Source organism: Schistocerca gregaria, chromosome 1, assembly GCF_023897955.1.
Source record: "Schistocerca gregaria isolate iqSchGreg1 chromosome 1, iqSchGreg1.2, whole genome shotgun sequence".
Lineage (NCBI taxonomy): Eukaryota > Metazoa > Arthropoda > Insecta > Orthoptera > Acrididae > Schistocerca > Schistocerca gregaria.
In genome coordinates, this window is record NC_064920.1 from 1,107,057,007 (window position 1) to 1,107,077,507 (window position 20,501).

The window sequence follows — 20,501 nt, forward strand, 5'->3', positions numbered from 1 at the left end:
CACTTTGATTGCCTTTGGAAAACAGGCTACGCCAGTGATGCACCATATGTTTGCTCATGATGTTCTACCCATAGACCTGGCAATGAATTTTGATGGGCACTATCATCATCGGGAAACTTACTTTCTAGATATGCCTCATATGTATTTGTCATCATGTTTTACAGACAAACATCATTGACATTGTTGCACGCCGTCTTTGTCTGGGTGGTGTATATACAGTGAACCAGTTCTGTGTTCAGATCTTATGTAGTGTAAGGATATGTTACTTCTAATTGTGAAGTTAACTAAAATATGTGCTATTGTCAGTGAAGAAAATCATTTTTGTGTGTTTATCTGGGACAGCCCAATCAAACAGATGACTGAATATGTTACCCACTGGCGAACTTAAAGAAACACATCATTTGTAATTAGTTATCCGCATAGAACTATAAGTTATTCCATTTTTGCAGTTTTGATCTGGCTTGACACTGTTAAACATAGCAGTGACAGAATCAAAGCTACAGTAAATAACGAAGGAAACAATATTAGGATTTAATCTCACTTTGCCATCAAGATCATTACAGATGGAACATGAGGTCAGCTAGGGCAAGTGTGCAGAGGGAGATCAGCTATGTCCTTTTCAAAGAATCCTTAACTGATTTAGGGAAACCATGACAACTTATATCAGGGTGACCTGACAGGGCTTTGAAAACAAAAACAGAGTTTAATGTTCCATAAGCACTAACTCAATAGAGACAGAAGGGAACTTGAAGTGACACAGCATAGAAAGAAGTCATTTAGTTTGTTTACCATGGGACCACCAGTTCTGTAAATCTAAATCAGTTTCTGTTTAGTCAATACTCACAGAAGTATTTGAAATGTACTGTCACATAATAATTTTGAGTCTAAGTGGCAATTTCAGAGCATGTATAGTTTTGTTGAAATATATGTTTTTATGCAACAAAGAAATTTTCACGACATTAGTGGCTGTGCATCCGTATTTTTTTTCTGTGTGAGCTGGTTTAGTTATTTATAATAGGAGTACATCCTCTTTAAATATGGTAATTCACTACTCAAGCATTATAATTTTTTTTCCAGGTGAAACATGTTCTGAACTATGACTTCCCGGTATACATGGCAGATTACATCCACCGATGTGGTCGTACAGGTCGTGTTGGCAGCTCTAGTGGTTGTCACATAACCAATTTTGTGGAGGGACCACGTGAAATCAAGCTCTGTCAGGATATAGAGGTATAATATCTTCAGTCTTGTAATCAACAATTATCACATTAAATTGCAGACAGGGACAATTAAGACACTTACACTACTTGTGCAAGTGTCCTTTAATTGTACCTGTCTGGAACATAAGTAATGTGTCACCTTTATGGTAAGTAGCAATCTGTCTTTTTCATGCAGTGTTGCCATTCCTACCTGGAGTTTCCATTGTTCAGTCTTATAATTATCAGTTTTAAAATGTATACTTATTTTTAACTGCAGAATTTTAGTGTCTTTACTGCCTATTATTTCTCTTTTGCATCTGTAATTTTTGTATCAGTGCAAATGTTAATCAGTATCTTGATTTTTTTTAGATGTATCTTGCATCAGCTGATTGAATAATGTATTAGATCTTTAAAAAAAATAATAAAAAAAATATCAAAATCTACAAGGGCACATTGAAAAGTAATGCTTTCAATTTTTATGTGAAAACTCTTAAAGCTTTTTAAATAAAATAAAGGTTAGTGACATTCTACGTGGTGGTGGTGATCATCATCATTATTATTGTTTCCTTTCTTTCACTTCAGATTTTGTGTTCAATATTTGTTTCTGAATTTCTCTTTTTCATTTATAATTTCAATACTGATCCCTGCTTGTTTTAGGTCTTTTATTTCTTGAAACCAATTTTTTTTATTGAACAGTTTACTACATCAAAGATCCTCTTTGTGTTTCTGTTGTCGTTCATTCTATGTGCGTGTGTCCATAGAACGTTACTTAGTTTTTTCTGATGTTGTCTATGAGCCTGTCGGTGTGTCCATATAATTCTTTGGTTGGTCTCTTTATCCATACACCATCTTTATGTACTATGCCAAAAAAAATTTCTGAGCATTTCACATTCCATTTTTTGTCCCTATGAGGCTTGATGCTCCGATTGTGGTTGTTTCTGATGCGTAAAGTGAGTCTGGTAGTACAACTGTACTGTAGTGCCTTTGTTCAGCCTGTCTTGAAATATTTCATTTATTTTAGTTCGTATATATCAGTCTGTGTACTAGCTGAAGTTTTTCTGTTCTGTGTTGGACACCTTGTTTGATCCTCCTATTTGTATATATCCTCCAAGATATTTGAATTTTTCCATTCTGTTAACCTTTCTGTATTTTGTGTACATGGCTTGGAGATTGTTGTTCTTTCTTTGCATGCATTGCGTTTTCTTATATGATACGTGTAGACCTTTTTTGGCAGAGACTTCATGTGCTTTTGTCTATTGTTACTGAGTCTTGCCAAGTCATCTGCAAATGCCAGGTATGTTATGATCATCTTGTTTGCACACATTCTTCCTTTTACTTTTCCCCCCTCATCCTTCGATAATTTTGTCCAAGACCACATTGAGTAAAAGTGGTAAGACCATCTCCTTATATGACCCCTGTATGTATCCTGAATGGGTCTGAGATTTTTCCCATAAATTTTATTTTGGATGTGGTGTCTTGTATGAGTGTCCTAGTTCTCCTAGTGAGGCAAGGAGAACCTGCCTTTTCACGGTGTCACAGGCCTTCTTAAAGTCCATGAACGTGACTACAGTGTTGGTTGTCTGTCTGACCTTCAGAAGTGCCTACAGATTCAAAATCTGTTCAGTACAGGATCTCCCTTTTCTGAAGCCTGTGGTTGTAGTCTTGCAGTGGAGAGAACTTTGTTGGTGCCTTGTAACAATGAGATATCTCTGTAGTTATTAGGGTCTCTCTTGTCACACTTTTTGTGGAGTGGGTGAATCAATGCACATTTCCATTCCTGTGGAATTTTCTCTGTATTCCATATTTGTGATGGTTTAGTTTTTGAGTTTGCAGATCTTGAAGGTAATGCTGTCTTCCTCTGAGACTGTGTTGTTTTATAATCTCATCTACCTTTGTTATTGAAGTTGGTTTTGAATCTGGGTTTGGCACTGTTTTCATGAAGTATAATTTTTCTTTGGGCTTTGAAAGTAATGTATTCAAGAGTAGCCTCCCATATTTGTAAAAATAAAGTACTAACAAAATGTCAGTTTGGTTTTCAGAAAGGCTTTTCAACAGAAAATGCTATATATGCTTTCACTGATCAAATATTAAATGCTCTGAATAACCGGACATCACCCATTGGTATTTTTTGTGATCTATCAAAGGCCTTTGGCTGTGTAAATCATGGAATTCTTTTAGATAAGCTAAATCATTATGGTTTGAGTGGGGCAGTGCACAAATGGTTTAATTCATACTTAAGTTGAAATAAGTGGTTCATGTAATGTTAATACAACAGCTGATTCCTCAAACAGGGGGGGGGGGGCGGCTACCAAGTACGGAGTCCCACAGGGTTCGGTCTTAGTTTCTTTACTGTTCTTAATATACACTAATGACTTACCATTCCATATTGATGAAGATGCAAAGTTAGTTCTTTTTGCTGATGATACAAGTATAGTAATAACATCCAAAAACCAAGAACTAAGTGATGTAATTGTAAATGATGTTTTTCACAAAATTATTAAGTGGTTCTCAGCAAACGGGCTCTCTTTAAATTTTGATAAAACACAGTATATACAGTTCCGTACAGTAAATGGCACAACTCCAGTAATAAATATAGACTTTGAACAGAAGTCTGTAGCTAAGGTAGAATTTTCAAAATTTTTAGGTGTGTCCATTTATGAGAGGTTAAACTGGAAGCAACACATTGATGGTCTGCTGAAACGTCTGAGTTCGGCTACGTATGCTATTAGGGTTATTGCGAATTTTGGTGATAAGAATCTCAGTAAATTAGCTTACTATGCCTACTTTCATTCACTGCTTTCGTATGGTATCATATTCTGGGGTAATTCATCGTTGAGTAGATAAGTATTCATTGCTCAAAAACGTGTAATCAGAATAATTGCTGGAGCCCACCCACGGTCATCTTGCAGACATCTATTTAAGGATCTAGGGATCCTCACAGTATATATATTCACTTATGAAATTTGTTGTTAATAATCCAGCCCAGTTCAAAAGTAATAGCAGTGTGCATAACTATAACACCAGGAGAAAGGATGATCTTCGCTATGCAGGGTTAAATCTGACTTTGGCACAGAAGGGGGTAAATTATGCTGCCACAAAAGTCTTTAGTCACCTACCAAACAGCACCAAAGCCTGACAGATAGTCAACCAACATTTAAAAATAAATTAAAAGAATTTCTAGATGACGACTCCTTCTACTCATTGGCTGAATTTTTAGATATAAATTAAGGGAGGGAAAAAAAACTAACTTAAGCATTAGTGTCATGCAATATTTTGTGTAATGTAATATCTTGTACAGACATCTTTCATTAACCTGACATGTTCCACATCATTATGAAGTGTCGTATTCATGGTCTATGGAACAAGTATTAATCTAATCTAATCTAATCTAATCTAATCTAATCTTGCAGAAATTCTTTGATACTGAATTGAAATGTAGGATTTTGTCTTTGATTTATTTCTGAACCGCAAATTATATGCCAAAGATTGTTGGTGTTCCTCTTCTGACTGCAGGTTTTCCTTTGTATATCCTGTAGTTTTCTGTGTTGGAGTGGTTTTCATTTGTGAAACATGTCTCTTGTTTTGTGAAGATATTGATATAATAAAGGAAACAATAAATTTTTGGTGATACAAGTATAGTGTAATAGAGGGGCTGGCCAGTACTTACCTCAGCTCAGTACAACCGATAGATACACAAAAAACAGAACCAAAAATTTATGTTCCTAGCTTTCCGAATAAATGTTCCTTCATCAGGGAGGAGAGAGGGGAAAGAAAGGGAAGAAGGGAAAGTAGATTCAGTTACTCGCAACCCAGGTTATGAAGCAACAGGAAAACGAAAACAGGGAGGCTAGCAAGGATGGAGGCATGGTTGTCAGAGGGAAGCCAAAGATATTCTACTGTAAGTACTGTGCCAGCTTGAAACCAAAGAGGATGCATACAGAAGTAAAGAGGTATATAGTATAAAGATAAACACAACTATGTGCGGTGAAAAGATTTGTGAATGGCTAAAGAGGAAAGGGAAAGAGGAGAAGACTGAAGAGTAAATGGGAGTGAGGTTGTTTAACGTAGGTTCAGTCCAGGGGGATGGCGGGATGAAACGATGTGTTGGAGTGCAAGTTCCCATCTCCGCAGTTCAGAGGGACTGGTGTTGGGTGGGAGAAGCCAAATGGTACATACGGTGTAGCAGGTTCCTAGAATTATGCTGGAGGGCATGCTCCGCTACTGGACATCTCCTAGGTGGCCTCATTCCTTATCCTTAGAAACAGGTGAAAATCAAATGGGGCCAAATCAGGACTGTACAGAAGATGACTTATGGCAAAGACGCTGGGTCGCTACAGTACTCATGAGTGGTCTGGCACTATCCTGCTGAAGGAGAGGTTGCTCCATGTGTAAGCAAACTTTTTGGATTCAAAACTCAATTACAGCACATTCTTTCTCACACACAGCGACAGTTATGTTACTCACTGCCATGTTAAATGCAAAAATTCAGAGCCCTCAAGTGACAGGGCTACAAATATGTAGACATGAAAAATAAAGAAATAGAATATTACTAACATATTTTTATTTAAAAAGCTTTAAGAGTTTTCAAGTAAAAATTTGGAGGCATTACTGTTTGGCATGACCTTGCAATGTATAGTGTAAGAAGATATTCTCTCTTTTGATATGAAAATTTTACTTTGACATTATGCATGCAGGTAAAATTACATTCCTAATATAAAGGAAAGAGTGAACACAGTTAAACTCTGCCACCGCCCCTGCACACACACACTTTTGCGCTTTATACAGTCTGCAACTTATTTAGAAATATAATGTAATTGTTGTTTCTCTTTCAGTATTCTGTCCGCAAGATGATTGCCCTACCAAATGTGAATGCTAATATAAAGAAAATCATATCATACAGACTGATGAAAGGTCTGGGGGAGAGTTGATATATTGTATGAAAGCGAATTCCACTACTTTATAATGCTGTGATAGTTTCTCAAGTGTGTGTGTGTGTGTTTTTTGTTTTTTTTTTTGTTTTTAAGTTATGTTTGAATAAAATAAATTTCAGAAACAAGAAAATATGAATTTTTCTTTGACAAACACTTGAAAATGCATCTACACTGCCAAATTTATGCTGGTGAAGGATAAAGTCAGCCTGTTCTACACTGCTAGGGGGCAAATTGATTCTTAGTCATTGTGTACTGCAGCTGTAGCATTCTTCCAGGTAAGGCAACTTCCTCCACCAGAGAACTGTTCAGTTTTCATTTTGTAGACTGACTATACCTCTCTATCATTTCCTATCCAATTCATTTATGTGAGTAGGTAATAACTTGAGCTTGCAATTGAATCATAGAATTATTTTCAGTTTCTTAAGTGAGTGTGTATTTGCAGATGTTGGACAAGTTGTTATGTAAAGAAGCTCAACAGCTGGAGCTGTCACCTGTGTACCACACCGAAGAGTGCCCCCCCCCCCCCCCCAAGTTAACATGCTGTCAATATTATTAGACATTCTCAATTTCACTGGCTGGAATACTTTTCACAGTATGAGGAGTATCAAATACATCACTGCAACCTTAGCTATCCCCACATTTGGAGAGGCCCAGTGGCTGAAATTATCTCCTGTTGCAACAGAAATAGGTCATCTAGATGTTATAAAACTTAGACATTTCACCGTAAGCTAAGCAATTCATTAAAGCAGATTACTGTTTTAGATTTGCACATGGTCAGTCCCAGATATATTTACACTCATCTTGGAAAGATATACAGTGGATGTGTAGTAAGTGGCTCATTAGTGAAGCCCACTCAACAAATGGCAGCAATTCCTGCAGTAACACAATGGCAAGATAAAATGCAGTAACTTTCTGGTCACTCATTAATTTACCATGGAGTGAGTGCAACACAATTACACAGATTTACAATTCGCTGTCAATGATATGGCAGCAGCAAGGTGCTACATTTACCAATCCAATCCCTTTCCCACCAACACCACATAGGTCACTGACATCATCATCACATTTACAAATTTTACATCTCTCAGCCATTGTGTATAAACATATTTTATATGAAAGTTCTCATAACACTTGCAAGTAAGTACTCGTTTAGTAAGTTGCAAATAACTCCACAGTATAAACAAATGCTGCTCATTGAACTTATTTTGTCCACTCACGTAAGTTGACTGGGCAGGAAGCTGCCGTACAGGATAACTTAGAATCAATTTCCTCTCTTGCATGGTAGAAAAGTGTGCAGATATTTACGTATATTCTGTCTACATGTTTTTCTTGTGTTAGTATTATTAGTAACCCACATCTTTGTGGAAAATAACCCCCCTCCCCGGCATTTCTGTGGGTCTCCAGTGTTTCATAAGCCATGCTGTGGCAGATCGGTATAACGTTGTGAAACATCCTGTAGTTGCTTCTTGTGACAGAGTGGAATTGATAGAGTGGGAATCACATGCTCATCTTCAGTTTGCAGACCTATGAAATAGGGAATTGCTTGATCACAATCGGCCGATCTTCCTTGCCTCTTCCCCTTCCCACTATTACATCCACATAGCATAGAAGCAAATAAAGAGTCCTGTAGGCACCCACGACAACTGAGGTGCTGGACGCTTCAAGCAACATGTATTGCACGATGCATGGGGAAGTGAAATTGCAGGTTGTCCTATGTGCCAAAAAAAAGTTAAAAGTTTTAAGGAGATGAAGCAAAGCTACATCTGTCTCTGTAGTTAGTTTCTTACTAAAAATTTGGTTTCTCTGAAAAAAAAAAAAAGCCACTGTTTTGGGATACACATGTGTTCTCCGCTTTGCAGCCTTTCTCATTCGATTTTGGGGAAACAGTGTGGGAAGAAAATATATTTTTTCCACATCTTGTAGCCACACACATTTCAGCTTGATAATGAGGTTGTTTTCTTTTATTATGCCCCTTAGTTATTGTGATACTTCAGAGTAAAGTACAGTACCGCACATATTTTGAAAAGTTTGCAATGAAAAATGTAGTCCCTGGGTATTTTATGTTTGGTGAGTTTTAAGACATAGGCTGCTGCATACAAAATATAGCTAACATATCAAAATTGTTTTTAATGCTGGGAGGAGAATGAAACCTCTTTCTGTTCTTGTAAAAATATGAGATACGTTGGAGATTCTCTGCAAGGAGGTTGGCAGTTATGTCCCAAACGCGCAGCTACTGTCTCCTGCTACGTGAAATGCGGATTTACCTCAGGTTCCTCTTTCTCGTATGATGCCAATACAAAACGAAGCTAGAAGTGAAGGGAAACCGTAACGAAATGAAAAGACACCAGAAGTCTTCAGCTCATGATGCCGATTGTATGTTTTTTCAGTCTATGCTGCCCAGTTTCAGGAAACAGTGCTTCCTATATTATTGAATTTATTTGCTTGTTTATGTATTACCTGTTCACAATGCAACTGCCGTTTTAGCAAAGCATGCTGTGAAATGTTGACACGGTCTGCTACTGCTAGTTTCAAATGACGCATAAGGGATATAACTACACTCAGTCAAAATGTAACATGGTTCCAGAGCTGTACTTGGTGTAAGTGCAGCAAACAGTACATTCTGTTAACACATTTGCAGAATAACAATGGAAATGAATGATAGGAAAATAAAACTTGTTTTATGGTTGAACAATGCAGCTGTGCTTGTATGAGACACCAGTACTTTCTTTTTTAATATATTCTACAGAAAATATAGCAATTGAAAAATTAAATAAAATATAGTTGGTGTTACTGTCTGATAACTGAAGCAACTGCTATTACATTCTTCTAAAAGAAGCATATGAAATTAAGATAAAATTGTTGTTTTATGATCTAACAAATGGAATGGGCTCAGATCACAGTTTTAGGTTTTTTTGCACCCTATTTTCTCTTCTTGTTCTAAGAAATATCGTACTTTTAATTCTTTAAAATTTTGCAGACCTTTTGGTTTTTCTTCTTGACAGAACTGAACTACATTATTTACCAACACTTTTCCACCTGAGCGAACTCTTCGATAATGTATATTTGTGCGATGACTATCCATTTCAGCAGATGCTAAGAATACGCAGAAGTAGTAATGTAGTATGGCTATAAAATGACTGTATAATACCGAGGTGCATGCACGAGTTGTGTACTGCTGAGTATTGTCAGAGGCCTTTGGTTCGATGTGTATGTAAACAAAGTTTAGTTCCACATTCTGCCATCAGCAATTGTAAAATGAAGAAGTTATAATTAACTTGAAAACTAACAAATCTAAAGCAAACCCAGTAGAAAAGTAAACACATACACACAGAGAAAGCAGCAGTGTTACTGGTGCTGCGCTAGGTGCTCTAGGTACCAAAGGGGTGGGGGTCTGGACACAAGCCTCCCACAGTCCTCTGAAACAGGAAAGGCCCCTATACTTACTTCTGTACTCTGTGATTACACCCCCAGAACACAATTTATCCCCTAATAGGGCTCTATTGTGTTTAATATGCAGCAATCATATTTAATAGTTGTTCTTAACCCACTTCATTTAACAGTACACTGTAACATTTAAACCATATTCTTAATAATCTGCAGTTTTTCCATCCCCTGCAACAAGGAAACTATTAGTGCTAGAGAAAAAATGAATAGGGCCTTTTTAGTAGTACAGTGAAACCCTATTTCCCTTTTTCATGCAGCATGGACTTAAAAAACACAACACTGAGGAAAATGTTCAAATCCACAAAATATGAGCAAAAACACGTACTTGGCATAAACAATTAAAAATCGCAATCCTCTCAAATACTTTATATAAAATCTGTCTATGTGAAGGAAATTAAATATACAATACTACATTTACAGAAACCAGATGGCAGTCATAAGAGTCGAGGGGCATGAAAGGGAAGCAGTGGTTGGGAAAGCAGTGAGACAGGGTTGTAGCCTCTCCCCGATGTTATTCAATCTGTATATTGAGCCAGCAGTAAAGGAAACAAAAGAAAAATTTGGAGTAGGTATTAAAATTCATGGAGAAGAAGTAAAAACTTTGAGGTTCGCCAATGACATTGTAATTCTGTCAGAGACAGCAAAGGACCTGGAAGAGCAGTTGAACGGAATGGACAGTGTCTTGAAAGGAGGATATAAGATGAACATCAACAAAAGCAAAATGAGGGTAACGGAATGTAGTCAAATTAAATCGGGTGATGCTGAGGGAATTAGATTAGGAAATGAGACACTTAAAGTAGTTTTACTATTTAGGAAGTAAAATAACTGATGATGGTCGAAGTAGAGAAGATATAAAATGTAGACTGGCAATAGCAAGGAAAGCGTTTCTGAAGAAGAGAAATTTATTAACATCTAGTATAGATTTATGTATCAGGAAGTCGTTTCTGAAAGTATTTGTATGGAGTGTAGCCATGTATGGAAGTGAAACATGGACGATAAAGAGTTTGGACAAGAAGAGAATAGAAGCTTTCGAAATGTGGTGTTACAGAAGAATGCTGAAGATAAGGTGGATAGATCACGTAACTAATGAGGATGTATTGAATAGGATTGGGGAGAAGAGAAGTTTGTGGCACAACTTGACTAGAAGATGGGATCGGTTGGTAGGACATGTTTTGAGGCATCAAGGGCTCACAAATTTAGCATTGGAGGGCAGCGTGGAGGGTAAAAATCGTAGAGGGAGACCAAGAGATGAATACACTAAGCAGATTCAGAAGGATGTAGGTTGCAGTAGGTACTGGGAGATGAAGAAGCTTGCACAGGATAGAGTAGCATGGAGAGCTGCATCAAACCAGTCTCAGGACTGAAGACCACAACAACAACATTTACACAAAAGTGTTTTTTTTTAGAGATCATCCTTTGTGCTCACCCAGAAAAAAGCAAAAATTGATGAACATGTCAAATTAAACCAAAAACATCACAACAGCTAAGTGGTTAAACCATATGAATAAATGTGGACTTCTGCATAATGACACTTTGTCACAATTGCTGTTACTGTTAAATGCTTTTCTTATGAGACACACTTCAGATGCTTACCACCATGAAAGTGTTATTTTAGGCTTGATGAGAGAAACAGATGTGAAAAAATGAGATTCTTCCACAATTGATATTATGAGCTTATTAGAAGTTGGCTCAGTTACTTTCTGTATGCTTTGTCCCCAGGTAATATTATGAGCTTATTTGAAAGAAAACTCAAACACTACAGTTTTGCTTCATGCCCTCTATCACTGCTGCCAATCTTTACGATCTGCAGTGTGTGGTTTGTGCAGTGCAAAGTATACATATGAGTGGTGTATGCAGTTGTTGCGACTTTATCATGTTAGATTTGAACACTAAAGTCTTTAAAATGTACTATCACAAAATCCTTGTTCTATTTCCATGTGACATCTCTGTCATAGCACATCATCTGCACGAAAAGTATATTTTTCATCACTTCACAAATGGCTTTCATCCCTACCTGCACTCCTGTTGCTGAGGGGCCACTCTCCCCACACATCCAGTAGGCGAGCTCATTTTGCGTGTGTTAGTGTGGTGTGGTGGCTGCACAGGCTGTTGGGTGACTTGACAAGTCTCCAACCAATAAGAGTCCTCTGGCTGGAATTGGGTGACGTTTCCTCGATTATGACCAAGTGTATTCTTCAAGAGTGAGTGTCGCATATTCTTCAAGAGTGAGTGTTTGAATACAAAAGGTCGATGTTTGATGTTGTTGCTGAATACAGTACATCAGAAATACAAACAAAAAGATGAGATTGAGTTATAAGTGGCACAAGAAAAGACGGTGACTGGGCCACTCCATCATGTATTGGCTTGGTCTGGAACAATTCGCATCGACTGTCTTGTTTTTCCCATTACCGCTGCAACCTAGCAGTAGTTTTATCATAATTGCACGCTGAAACTAAACTAACACCAAACACAAAGGCCCCTCCATTGGCCTCACACTGCTCTAACAGATCTGACGATATGGCTTTTATTAGAATCTCATGTTCTGTTCTGAGCTTTCATAGAATCCATCTTGAACACACCTTTGAACATCCAAGAGTGTCAAATCTGTGCACACAGGGCTCACTGACAGCTGTGGAGCCAACTGTCTAGTTGTGATGCGCTGGTCTGCAAGAATAATGGCATTTGTGTGATTCATCATGCTGGCTGGGAGGAGTGTCTGTAACAGAATATCCTGAATGTGGCCAGTTCTAGAGTTCAGCTTCTGCACTTACACATTAACGCTGTTTATACATTGCCCGTCAGTACTCCTATCACTTGCGTGATTACTATACACTGCACAGAAATGTTTTATGGACGTTCACCACAATTTATTTTTCTGCAACAAAAAATTCAGTTGTGCAGAAATTCTTCATAATGAGTGCCACGGAGCATTATTTATTGACTGCCCCTCATAATCATACAACACTGAAACATATCTATAGACGTAAATGAAATACACAAGTTTTAACATATTATTCTGCTTGCCAGACATCTATTGATCTTCACATCTTCTATCTGTATACATTGATCAGACAGATCATCATGGCCACCAACCTACCTCGATATAAACCCATCCTGGCAATAGCAGCATCACTTGGTGAAGAGTGACTGCTAGCCACACAAATGCATGGTGCTTATAGTATCAGTGAGTGTGCTGTTCCTATGTAGAATGGGGAAGGTGCGTGATCTATTTGGTTTTGACTGAGGGCACATTGTGATGGCCCGGAGGCCCTACACAAGCATTTCGGAAACTGCATGACTTGTCATGTGTTTGAGGAATGTTGTGGAGAGTGTGTTCAACGTGTGATGAAACCAAGGTGAAACCATGTCCAGATGTTGTGAGGTTGGATGGCCAACCCTCATTACAGATGTTGGATGTCATAGGCTGGCAGACTGGTAAAACAGGACAGGCAGCAAACTGTGATGGAATTAACATCACAATTTAATCAATTTAATACTGGGCAAAGTACAAGTGCGTGTGAACACACAGTGTACTTAACACTCCTAACAATGGGTCTCCTCAGCTGACGACCAATGTATGTGCTATTGTTAACACCACAACATCGGCAACTACAACTGAAACGAGCACATGACCATCTGGACGTTGGCAGAGCATTTCATGGACTGATAAATCCCAATACCTTGTTCATGCCAATGGGAGGGCATGAATCCATCGTCCTCCAGGGGAACAGCTCCTCGACACCTGGCCGGCGGGATGAAGACAAGCTGGTGGTGGCTCCAATATGCCCTGGGGATCATCTACATGGGCATCCATGGGTCCAGTGGAGCTCGTGCAAGGCACCGTGATGGAGTGGTTCAAGGAACACAGTGGTGGTGAATACCAATTGATGTGCTGGTCCCCCAACTCACCAGATCTGAACCTAAATGAACACATCTGGGATGTGACAATGTGGTGTCAGAGCTCATTGCCCTCCTCCCTGGAATTTATGGAAATTAGGTGACTTGTGCGCGCAGATGAGGTGCCGAAGCTGGATATAACGGCTATGAGGTAGGTTGTCTTATGTTCTGGTTGATCAGTGTAAATTAGGGCAGGCCTTGGTGGCCGAGCGGTTATACGCGCTTCAGTCTGGAACTGCGCAACCGCTACGGTCGCAGGTTCGAATCCTGCCTCGGGCATGGATGTGTTTGATGTATTAGATTAGTTAGGTTTCAGTAGCTCTAAGTTCTAGGGGACTGATGACCTCAGATGTTAAGTCCCATAGTGCTCAGAGCCATTTGAACCATTTTTTTGTAAATTAGGAGGGGTGAAGGCAGAGACAGAGCCAGATGTCATTTTGGGCAAGTACACACTAAATAATTGTCTTAAATATCTTAATATTATGAGGACAGCAATGACATACTGCTTATTTTACAAGGTACTAACTTCCCCATAGTGAAGAACGTGGTAAAAATAAATGCTTTGTCTCACTCTTGTAGGGAGAAGATAGACACAACAATAGAAAAATTGATGAAATGGGAAGAGGACACGAAGAGAAGTAGTCACTGTAATGGATATGATGTTTGTGTTTATACAGAAAATCCCACTTTACACAGAATTATGTGCAGATAAGCACCCAGGTACTGGGACACTGTACCACATTGTGTGTCATTCTGCCATATTTGTTTGTAGTGTGTGCTTTGGTATGCATGAGAAACATGAAGAATAGATTTTTGTCTTCGTGCAGTATGGTGAGTGTAACACATTGCAGGTTCATTCTGCGTGATGTAAAGCAAATGTTAATGAGCAAAACTATAGTTTAGTAAGTGTACAAATTTAAAGAAAGATTCTCAGAAGTAGAAACAACTGCCCCCATGTAGTGCAACACAGTTTCCAGGGGAGAGTACAGGTGCAGCATATCGTGTGGCACAGAGACAGCGACCACATACTGGCAACATCACAAAGTATTTTCCATCCCTCTCTGCACAGCCATTTTGTAACTTGCACAGACCTCTAGCACATGGAGATTATTTCACACACAAAATACAATTTCACTAAATAAAATGGTATTTATTTTTACCATTTTCATTTGTGGCTTAGCTGAGTCAGTGCATAATACAAAGATGAAGGGTTGATCTCCAGTCAAAACTAGGATTTCCTCTGTCAGTATGATTATTATCTGTGGCTAAGCCCATGGCTAGAAAAGCATGGTGTTAAAACCACCATTGGCGTTGGCAGCTGCTGTTTGCAATTCCTTTTAGTATTTGTTTAGTATTCTTTCCTACTCTTAAGAGTGTTCCCTGAAGTAATTTGGGATACAGAAATTCTTCTAAACAGACAATAAGTTGCAAAAATAATCTAAATATACATTCATAGAAAAGCCATTGCTTTTTTAATCTATCTTTAATTAAGATTGTTTATTATAATTTCTGTAACAGAATATTGAGTGTAAAAATATTTCTGAACATAGACCTTCACCCAAGAGCACCAACTTCTTCAAGGAGGTCCTTTTTGCTGGCAAAGTAGTCTCGGTACCATTCAATGTGTTTACGCTTCTCTTCAGCAGTTACAAAACTGTTCTTGGACAGTCCAACACATACAAGTTCCATAAAGTGTCGTATAGGACCCCTCTTTGGACACCATGGTTCCAGGTAATGCTCCAGAAAAACATGGTCTGTAAATGGTACTTTTGCTTCATCTTCCAGTCCTGAAATAAAAAAATAATAATATTTACCAAGACTCTACAGCCAATACAGGAGAAGATAGTAAATCAGATTGTGTAAATTCCTATCATCCCCAGCAATGAGTATTACTGCCTTATCAGCCCATAACCTATATTACATGTTTTCTGCAATATAATCCTCCCCCCATGAACCATGGACCTTGCCGTTGGTGGGGAGGCTTGCGTGCCTCAGCGATACAGATGGCCGTACCGTAGGTGCAACCACAACGGAGGGGTATCTGTTGAGAGGCCAGACAAACGTGTGGTTCCTGAAGAGGGGCAGCAGCCTTTTCAGTAGTTGCAGGGGCAACAGTCTGGATGATTGACTGATCTGGCCTTGCAACATTAACCAAAACGGCCTTGCTGTGCTGGTACTGCGAACGGCTGAAAGCAAGGGGAAACTACAGCCGTAATTTTTCCCGAGGACATGCAGCTTTACTGTATGATTAAATGATGATGGCATCCTCTTGGGTAAAATATTCCGGAGGTAAAATAGTCCCCCATTCGGATCTCCGGGCGGGGACTACTCAGGAGGATGTCGTTATCAGGAGAAAGAAAACTGGCGTTCTACGGATCGGAGCGTGGAATGTCAGATCCCTTAATCGGGCAGGTAGGTTAGAAAATTTAAAAAGGGAAATGGATAGGTTACAGTTAGATATAGTGGGAATTAGTGAAGTTCGGTGGCAGGAGGAACAAGACTTCTGGTCAGGTGACTACAGGGTTATAAACACAAAATCAAATAGGGGTAATGCAGGAGTAGGTTTAATAATGAATAGGAAAATAGGAATGCGGGTAAGCTACTACAAACAGCATAATGAACGCATTATTGTGGCCAAGATAGATACGAAGCCCACACCTACTACAGTAGTACAAGTTTATATGCCAACTAGCTCTGCAGATGATGAAGAAATTGAAGAAATGTACGATGAAATAAAAGAAATTATTCAGATAGTGAAGGGAGACGAAAATTTAATAGTAATGGGTGACTGGAATTCGAGTGTAGGAAAAGGGAGAGAAGGAAACATAGTAGGTGAATATGGATTGGGGCTAAGAAATGAAAGAGGAAGCCGCCTAGTAGAATTTTGCACAGAGCACAACTTAATCATAGCTAACACTTGGTTTAAGAATCATGAAAGAAGGTTGTATACGTGGAAGAACCCTGGAGATACTAAAAGGTATCAGATAGATTATATAATGGTAAGACAGAGATTTAGGAACCAGGTTTTAAGTTGTAAGACATTTCCAGGGGCAGATGTGGACTCTGACCACAATCTATTGGTTATGACCTGTAGATTAAAACTGAAGAAACTGCAAAAATGTGGGAAATTAAGGAGATGGGACCTGGATAAACTGAAAGAACCAGAGGTTGTAGAGAGTTTCAGGGAGAGCATAAGGGAACAATTGACAGGAATGGAGGAAAGAAAAACAGTAGAAGAAGAATGGGGAGCTCTGAGGGATGTAGTAGTGAAGGCAGCAGAGGATAAAGTAGGTACAAAGACGAGGGCTGCTAGAAATCCTTGGGTAACAGAAGAAATATTGAATTTAATTGATGAAAGGAGAAAATATAAAAATGCAGTAAATGAAGCAGGCAAAAAGGAATACAAACGTCTCAAAAATGAGATCGACAGGAAGTGCAAAATGGCTAAACAGGGATGGCTAGAGGACAAATGTAAGGATGTAGAAGCTTATCTCACTAGGGGTAAGATAGATACTGCCTACAGGAAAATTAAAGAGACCTTTGGAGAGAAGAGAACCACGTGTATGAATATCAAGAGCTCAGATGGCAGCCCAGTTCTAAGCAAAGAAGGGAAGGCAGAAAGGTGGAAGGAGTATATAGAAGGTTTATACAAGGGCGATGTACTTGAGGACAATATTATGGAAATAGAAGAGGATGTAGATGAAGACGAAATGGGAGATACGATACTGCGTGAAGAGTTTGACAGAGCACTGAAAGACCTGAGTCGAAACAAGGCCCCCGGAGTAGACAACATTCCGTTAGAACTACTGACGGCCTTGGGAGAGCCAGTCATGACAAAACTCTACCAGCTGGTGAACAAGATGTATGAGACAGGCGAAATACCCTCAGACTTCAAGAAGAATATAATAATTCCAATCCCAAAGAAAGCAGGTGCTGACAGATGTGAAAATTACCGAACTATCAGTTTAATAAGCCACGGCTGCAAAATACTAACGCGAATTCTTTACAGACGAATGGAAAAACTGGTAGATGCAGACCTCGGGGAGGATCAGTTTGGATTCCGTCGAAATGTTGGAACACGTGAGGCAATACTGACCTTACGACTTATCTTAGAAGAAAGATTAAGAAAAGGCAAACCTACGTTTCTAGCATTTGTAGACTTAGAGAAAGCTTTTGACAATGTTGACTGGAATACTCTTTTTCAAATTCTAAAGGTGGCAGGGGTAAAATACAGGGAGCGAAAGGCTATTTATAATTTGTACAGAAACCAGATGGCAGTAATAAGAGTCGAGGGGCATGCAAGGGAAGCAGTGGTTGGGAAAGGAGTGAGACAGGGTTGTAGCCTCTCCCCGATGTTATTCAATCTGTATATTGAGCAAGCAGTAAAAGAAATAAAAGAAAAATTTGGAGTAGGTATTAAAATTCAAGGAGACGAAGTAAAAACTTTGAGGTTCGCCGATGACATTGTAATTCTGTCAGAGACGGCAAAGGACTTGGAAGAGCAGTTGAACGGAATGGACAGTGTCTTGAAAGGAGGATATAAGATGAACATTAACAAAAGCAAAACGAGGATAATGGAATGTAGTCAAATTAAATCGGGTGATGCTGAGGGAATTAGATTAGGAAATGAGACACTTAAAGTAGTAAAGGAGTTTTGCTATTTAGGAAGTAAAATAACTGATGATGGTCGAAGTAGAGAGGATATAAAATGTAGACTGGCAATGGCAAGGAAAGCGTTTCTGAAGAAGAGAAATTTGTTAACATCGAATATAGATTTATGTATCAGGAAGTCGTTTCTGAAAGTATTTGTTTGGAGTGTAGCCATGTATGGAAGTGAAACATGGACGATAACTAGTCTGGACAAGAAGAGAATAGAAGCTTTCGAAATGTGGTGCTACAGAAGAATACTGAAGATAAGGTGGATAGATCACATAACTAATGAGGAGGTACTGAATAGGATTGGGGAGAAGAGAAGTTTGTGGCACAACTTGACTAGAAGAAGGGATCGGTTGGTAGGACATGTTTTGAGGCATCAAGGGATCACAAATTTAGCATTGGAGGGCAGCGTGGAGGGTAAAAATCGTAGAGGGAGACCGAGAGATGAGTACACTAAGCAGATTCAGAAGGATGTAGGTTGCAGTAGGTACTGGGAGATGAAGCAGCTTGCACAGGATAGAGTAGCATGGAGAGCTGCATCAAACCAGTCTCAGGACTGAAGACAACAACAACAATTTATAATTCTTCGTAAAGATTTGTTTGTATACAAAAATTAAAGATATACTATAGAGGACTAGCCCAAAGAAATTCAGACAAATTCTGCTGCCAGTATAGTGCGTTTGAAAGTGTTGTAACCATTTTCTACTGCAGCTAATTCTTTGTATTCATTGATACAAATCAGGATGGAAACAGGAAAAAAGTGTGTGTGTGTGTGTGTGTGTGTGTGTGTGTGTGTGTGTGTGTGGCTAAGAGATAGAATTCTACACTGTAGTCATTCCTTGTCAATAAGGAAAAAAAGAGCAGAAATCAGCTGCCGCATGATGGCACACTGTCAATAAAACTTTCATAAATTAAGGCGCTAGTAATGAGACATACTTGCTTGACTTTGCAAAGGCAAACACTTGTAAAACAATTCCAAAGCAGTAAAACATTTCTATTATCTTCAGATCCTTTATGGCTTCCAGTTATATTTTGAAAGTATTATGCATCTTTGGGTTAATCATCAGTGGAATAGCTATCATAAAAGAAAATTCACAGCCAAACAGATATATTTTTAGAAATTATGTTATTGAGAAGGGGATGGGGGGGGGGGGAGGCAAGATATATAATGTTACACAGGGATAAAACACCATTACAGAGAAGGTGATACATGTTGATACCTTGCTCATTGTCAATTGGAAATTTCCAAAGTTTGCCTTGTTCTGTCCACAGGATCATTTCCTCAAAAATGTTCTTTGGTGGGTGCAGCACAGCAAGTCTCAGTTCTCGCTGTTGCAGTTTTGTCCATGTTTCCAAATCAAAGCTCGGTTGAGCTGTTTTGGTTGCATCTACTTTGAAGATTCCCAAAGGCTCAGCTCCAAAGAGGTCAACACGTTCCACACGCCTGAAATAATCAACTGTTTCATGAAAAAAGACAACAACTGCTGTGTACTATCTCAAATCAGGTGCAAAGTCACAGATTTTACATACAACATATTACACACAAAATGCAGATGACACTATAAGGAAACCATTAAAACTGAATGAGACATGTAAGTGAAAGTAATAGAAATAAACAATATTTCCATGTCAGCATACACACTGTTATAATCAATTCATTGTAAGAATAAACCTGTTCTTGATGTTTTTCATAAATTTACAGAGATAATTGGCTCTGAAGTTTACCCAGTGACTGTATGCAATACAGTTGGTTTATGAACCAACATGGTACATGTAGTGCAGGCGGTAGTATAACGCAATGATAACCAATTACAGTTAATGGTTTGTTGGTTCAAATCTTCCTTGTACCATTTTTTTTTTATTTGAAATACCTACATCTCATAATAATAAAACTCATCATCATTTTTTTAAATGAATAATGCATGTCTTCTTGTTTATAATTAAATATTGGATGTGAAATTCCTGTTTTCATTTCAAATTCAAAATTCTTCATTATCGACATTTTATGAAAGACTGTTCATAAAAGTTGCTTAAATTTAAAAAAAAAACACAACAATTTAATTTTTAAGGCAAAAATGAAAAATCAAATTCTTTTTATTTGGACAATGTCCATCAATTTATACCACAGAGGTAGATAAGTATCATAGAAACATGAAAACAATTATTTTCACAACATTGAGCACATCACATCATACAAATGCTGAATCTTTGCTACTGTACCATTACAATATTAACCTAATAGAACTGATCTGGAGACGATCTGTGGGATTTGGCCTGAGAAGTAACAAGACTGTTAAGTTGCCAGACGTACTGGAACTAACGCACGTAGCTTTCTCACATACTACTGCCAAATGCTGGTGGGATATAGAACGCC

The 20,501-nt window shown here is 38.5% G+C and overlaps 2 protein-coding genes across 2 annotated transcripts in view; one reads left to right on the top strand and one right to left on the bottom strand.

Annotated features, from left to right (window-relative positions):
- LOC126283145 (probable ATP-dependent RNA helicase DDX28) overlaps positions 1-6,260 on the top strand; it is a 72,820-nt gene extending 66,560 nt beyond the window's left edge. Inside the window, exons 12-13 of the mRNA XM_049982249.1 lie at positions 1,078-1,230; positions 6,032-6,260. Coding sequence (XP_049838206.1) covers positions 1,078-1,230; positions 6,032-6,127 — 249 coding nt within the window. The 3' untranslated portion in view covers positions 6,128-6,260. The remainder of the gene's footprint in view (positions 1-1,077; positions 1,231-6,031) is intronic.
- An 8,656-nt stretch (positions 6,261-14,916) lies between these two features.
- LOC126283178 (28S ribosomal protein S31, mitochondrial) overlaps positions 14,917-20,501 on the bottom strand; it is a 61,391-nt gene continuing 55,806 nt past the window's right edge. The window contains exons 7-8 of the mRNA XM_049982251.1: positions 19,348-19,571; positions 14,917-15,258 (exon numbers count right to left, since the gene is read on the bottom strand). Coding sequence (XP_049838208.1) covers positions 15,026-15,258; positions 19,348-19,571 — 457 coding nt within the window. The 3' untranslated portion in view covers positions 14,917-15,025. The remainder of the gene's footprint in view (positions 15,259-19,347; positions 19,572-20,501) is intronic.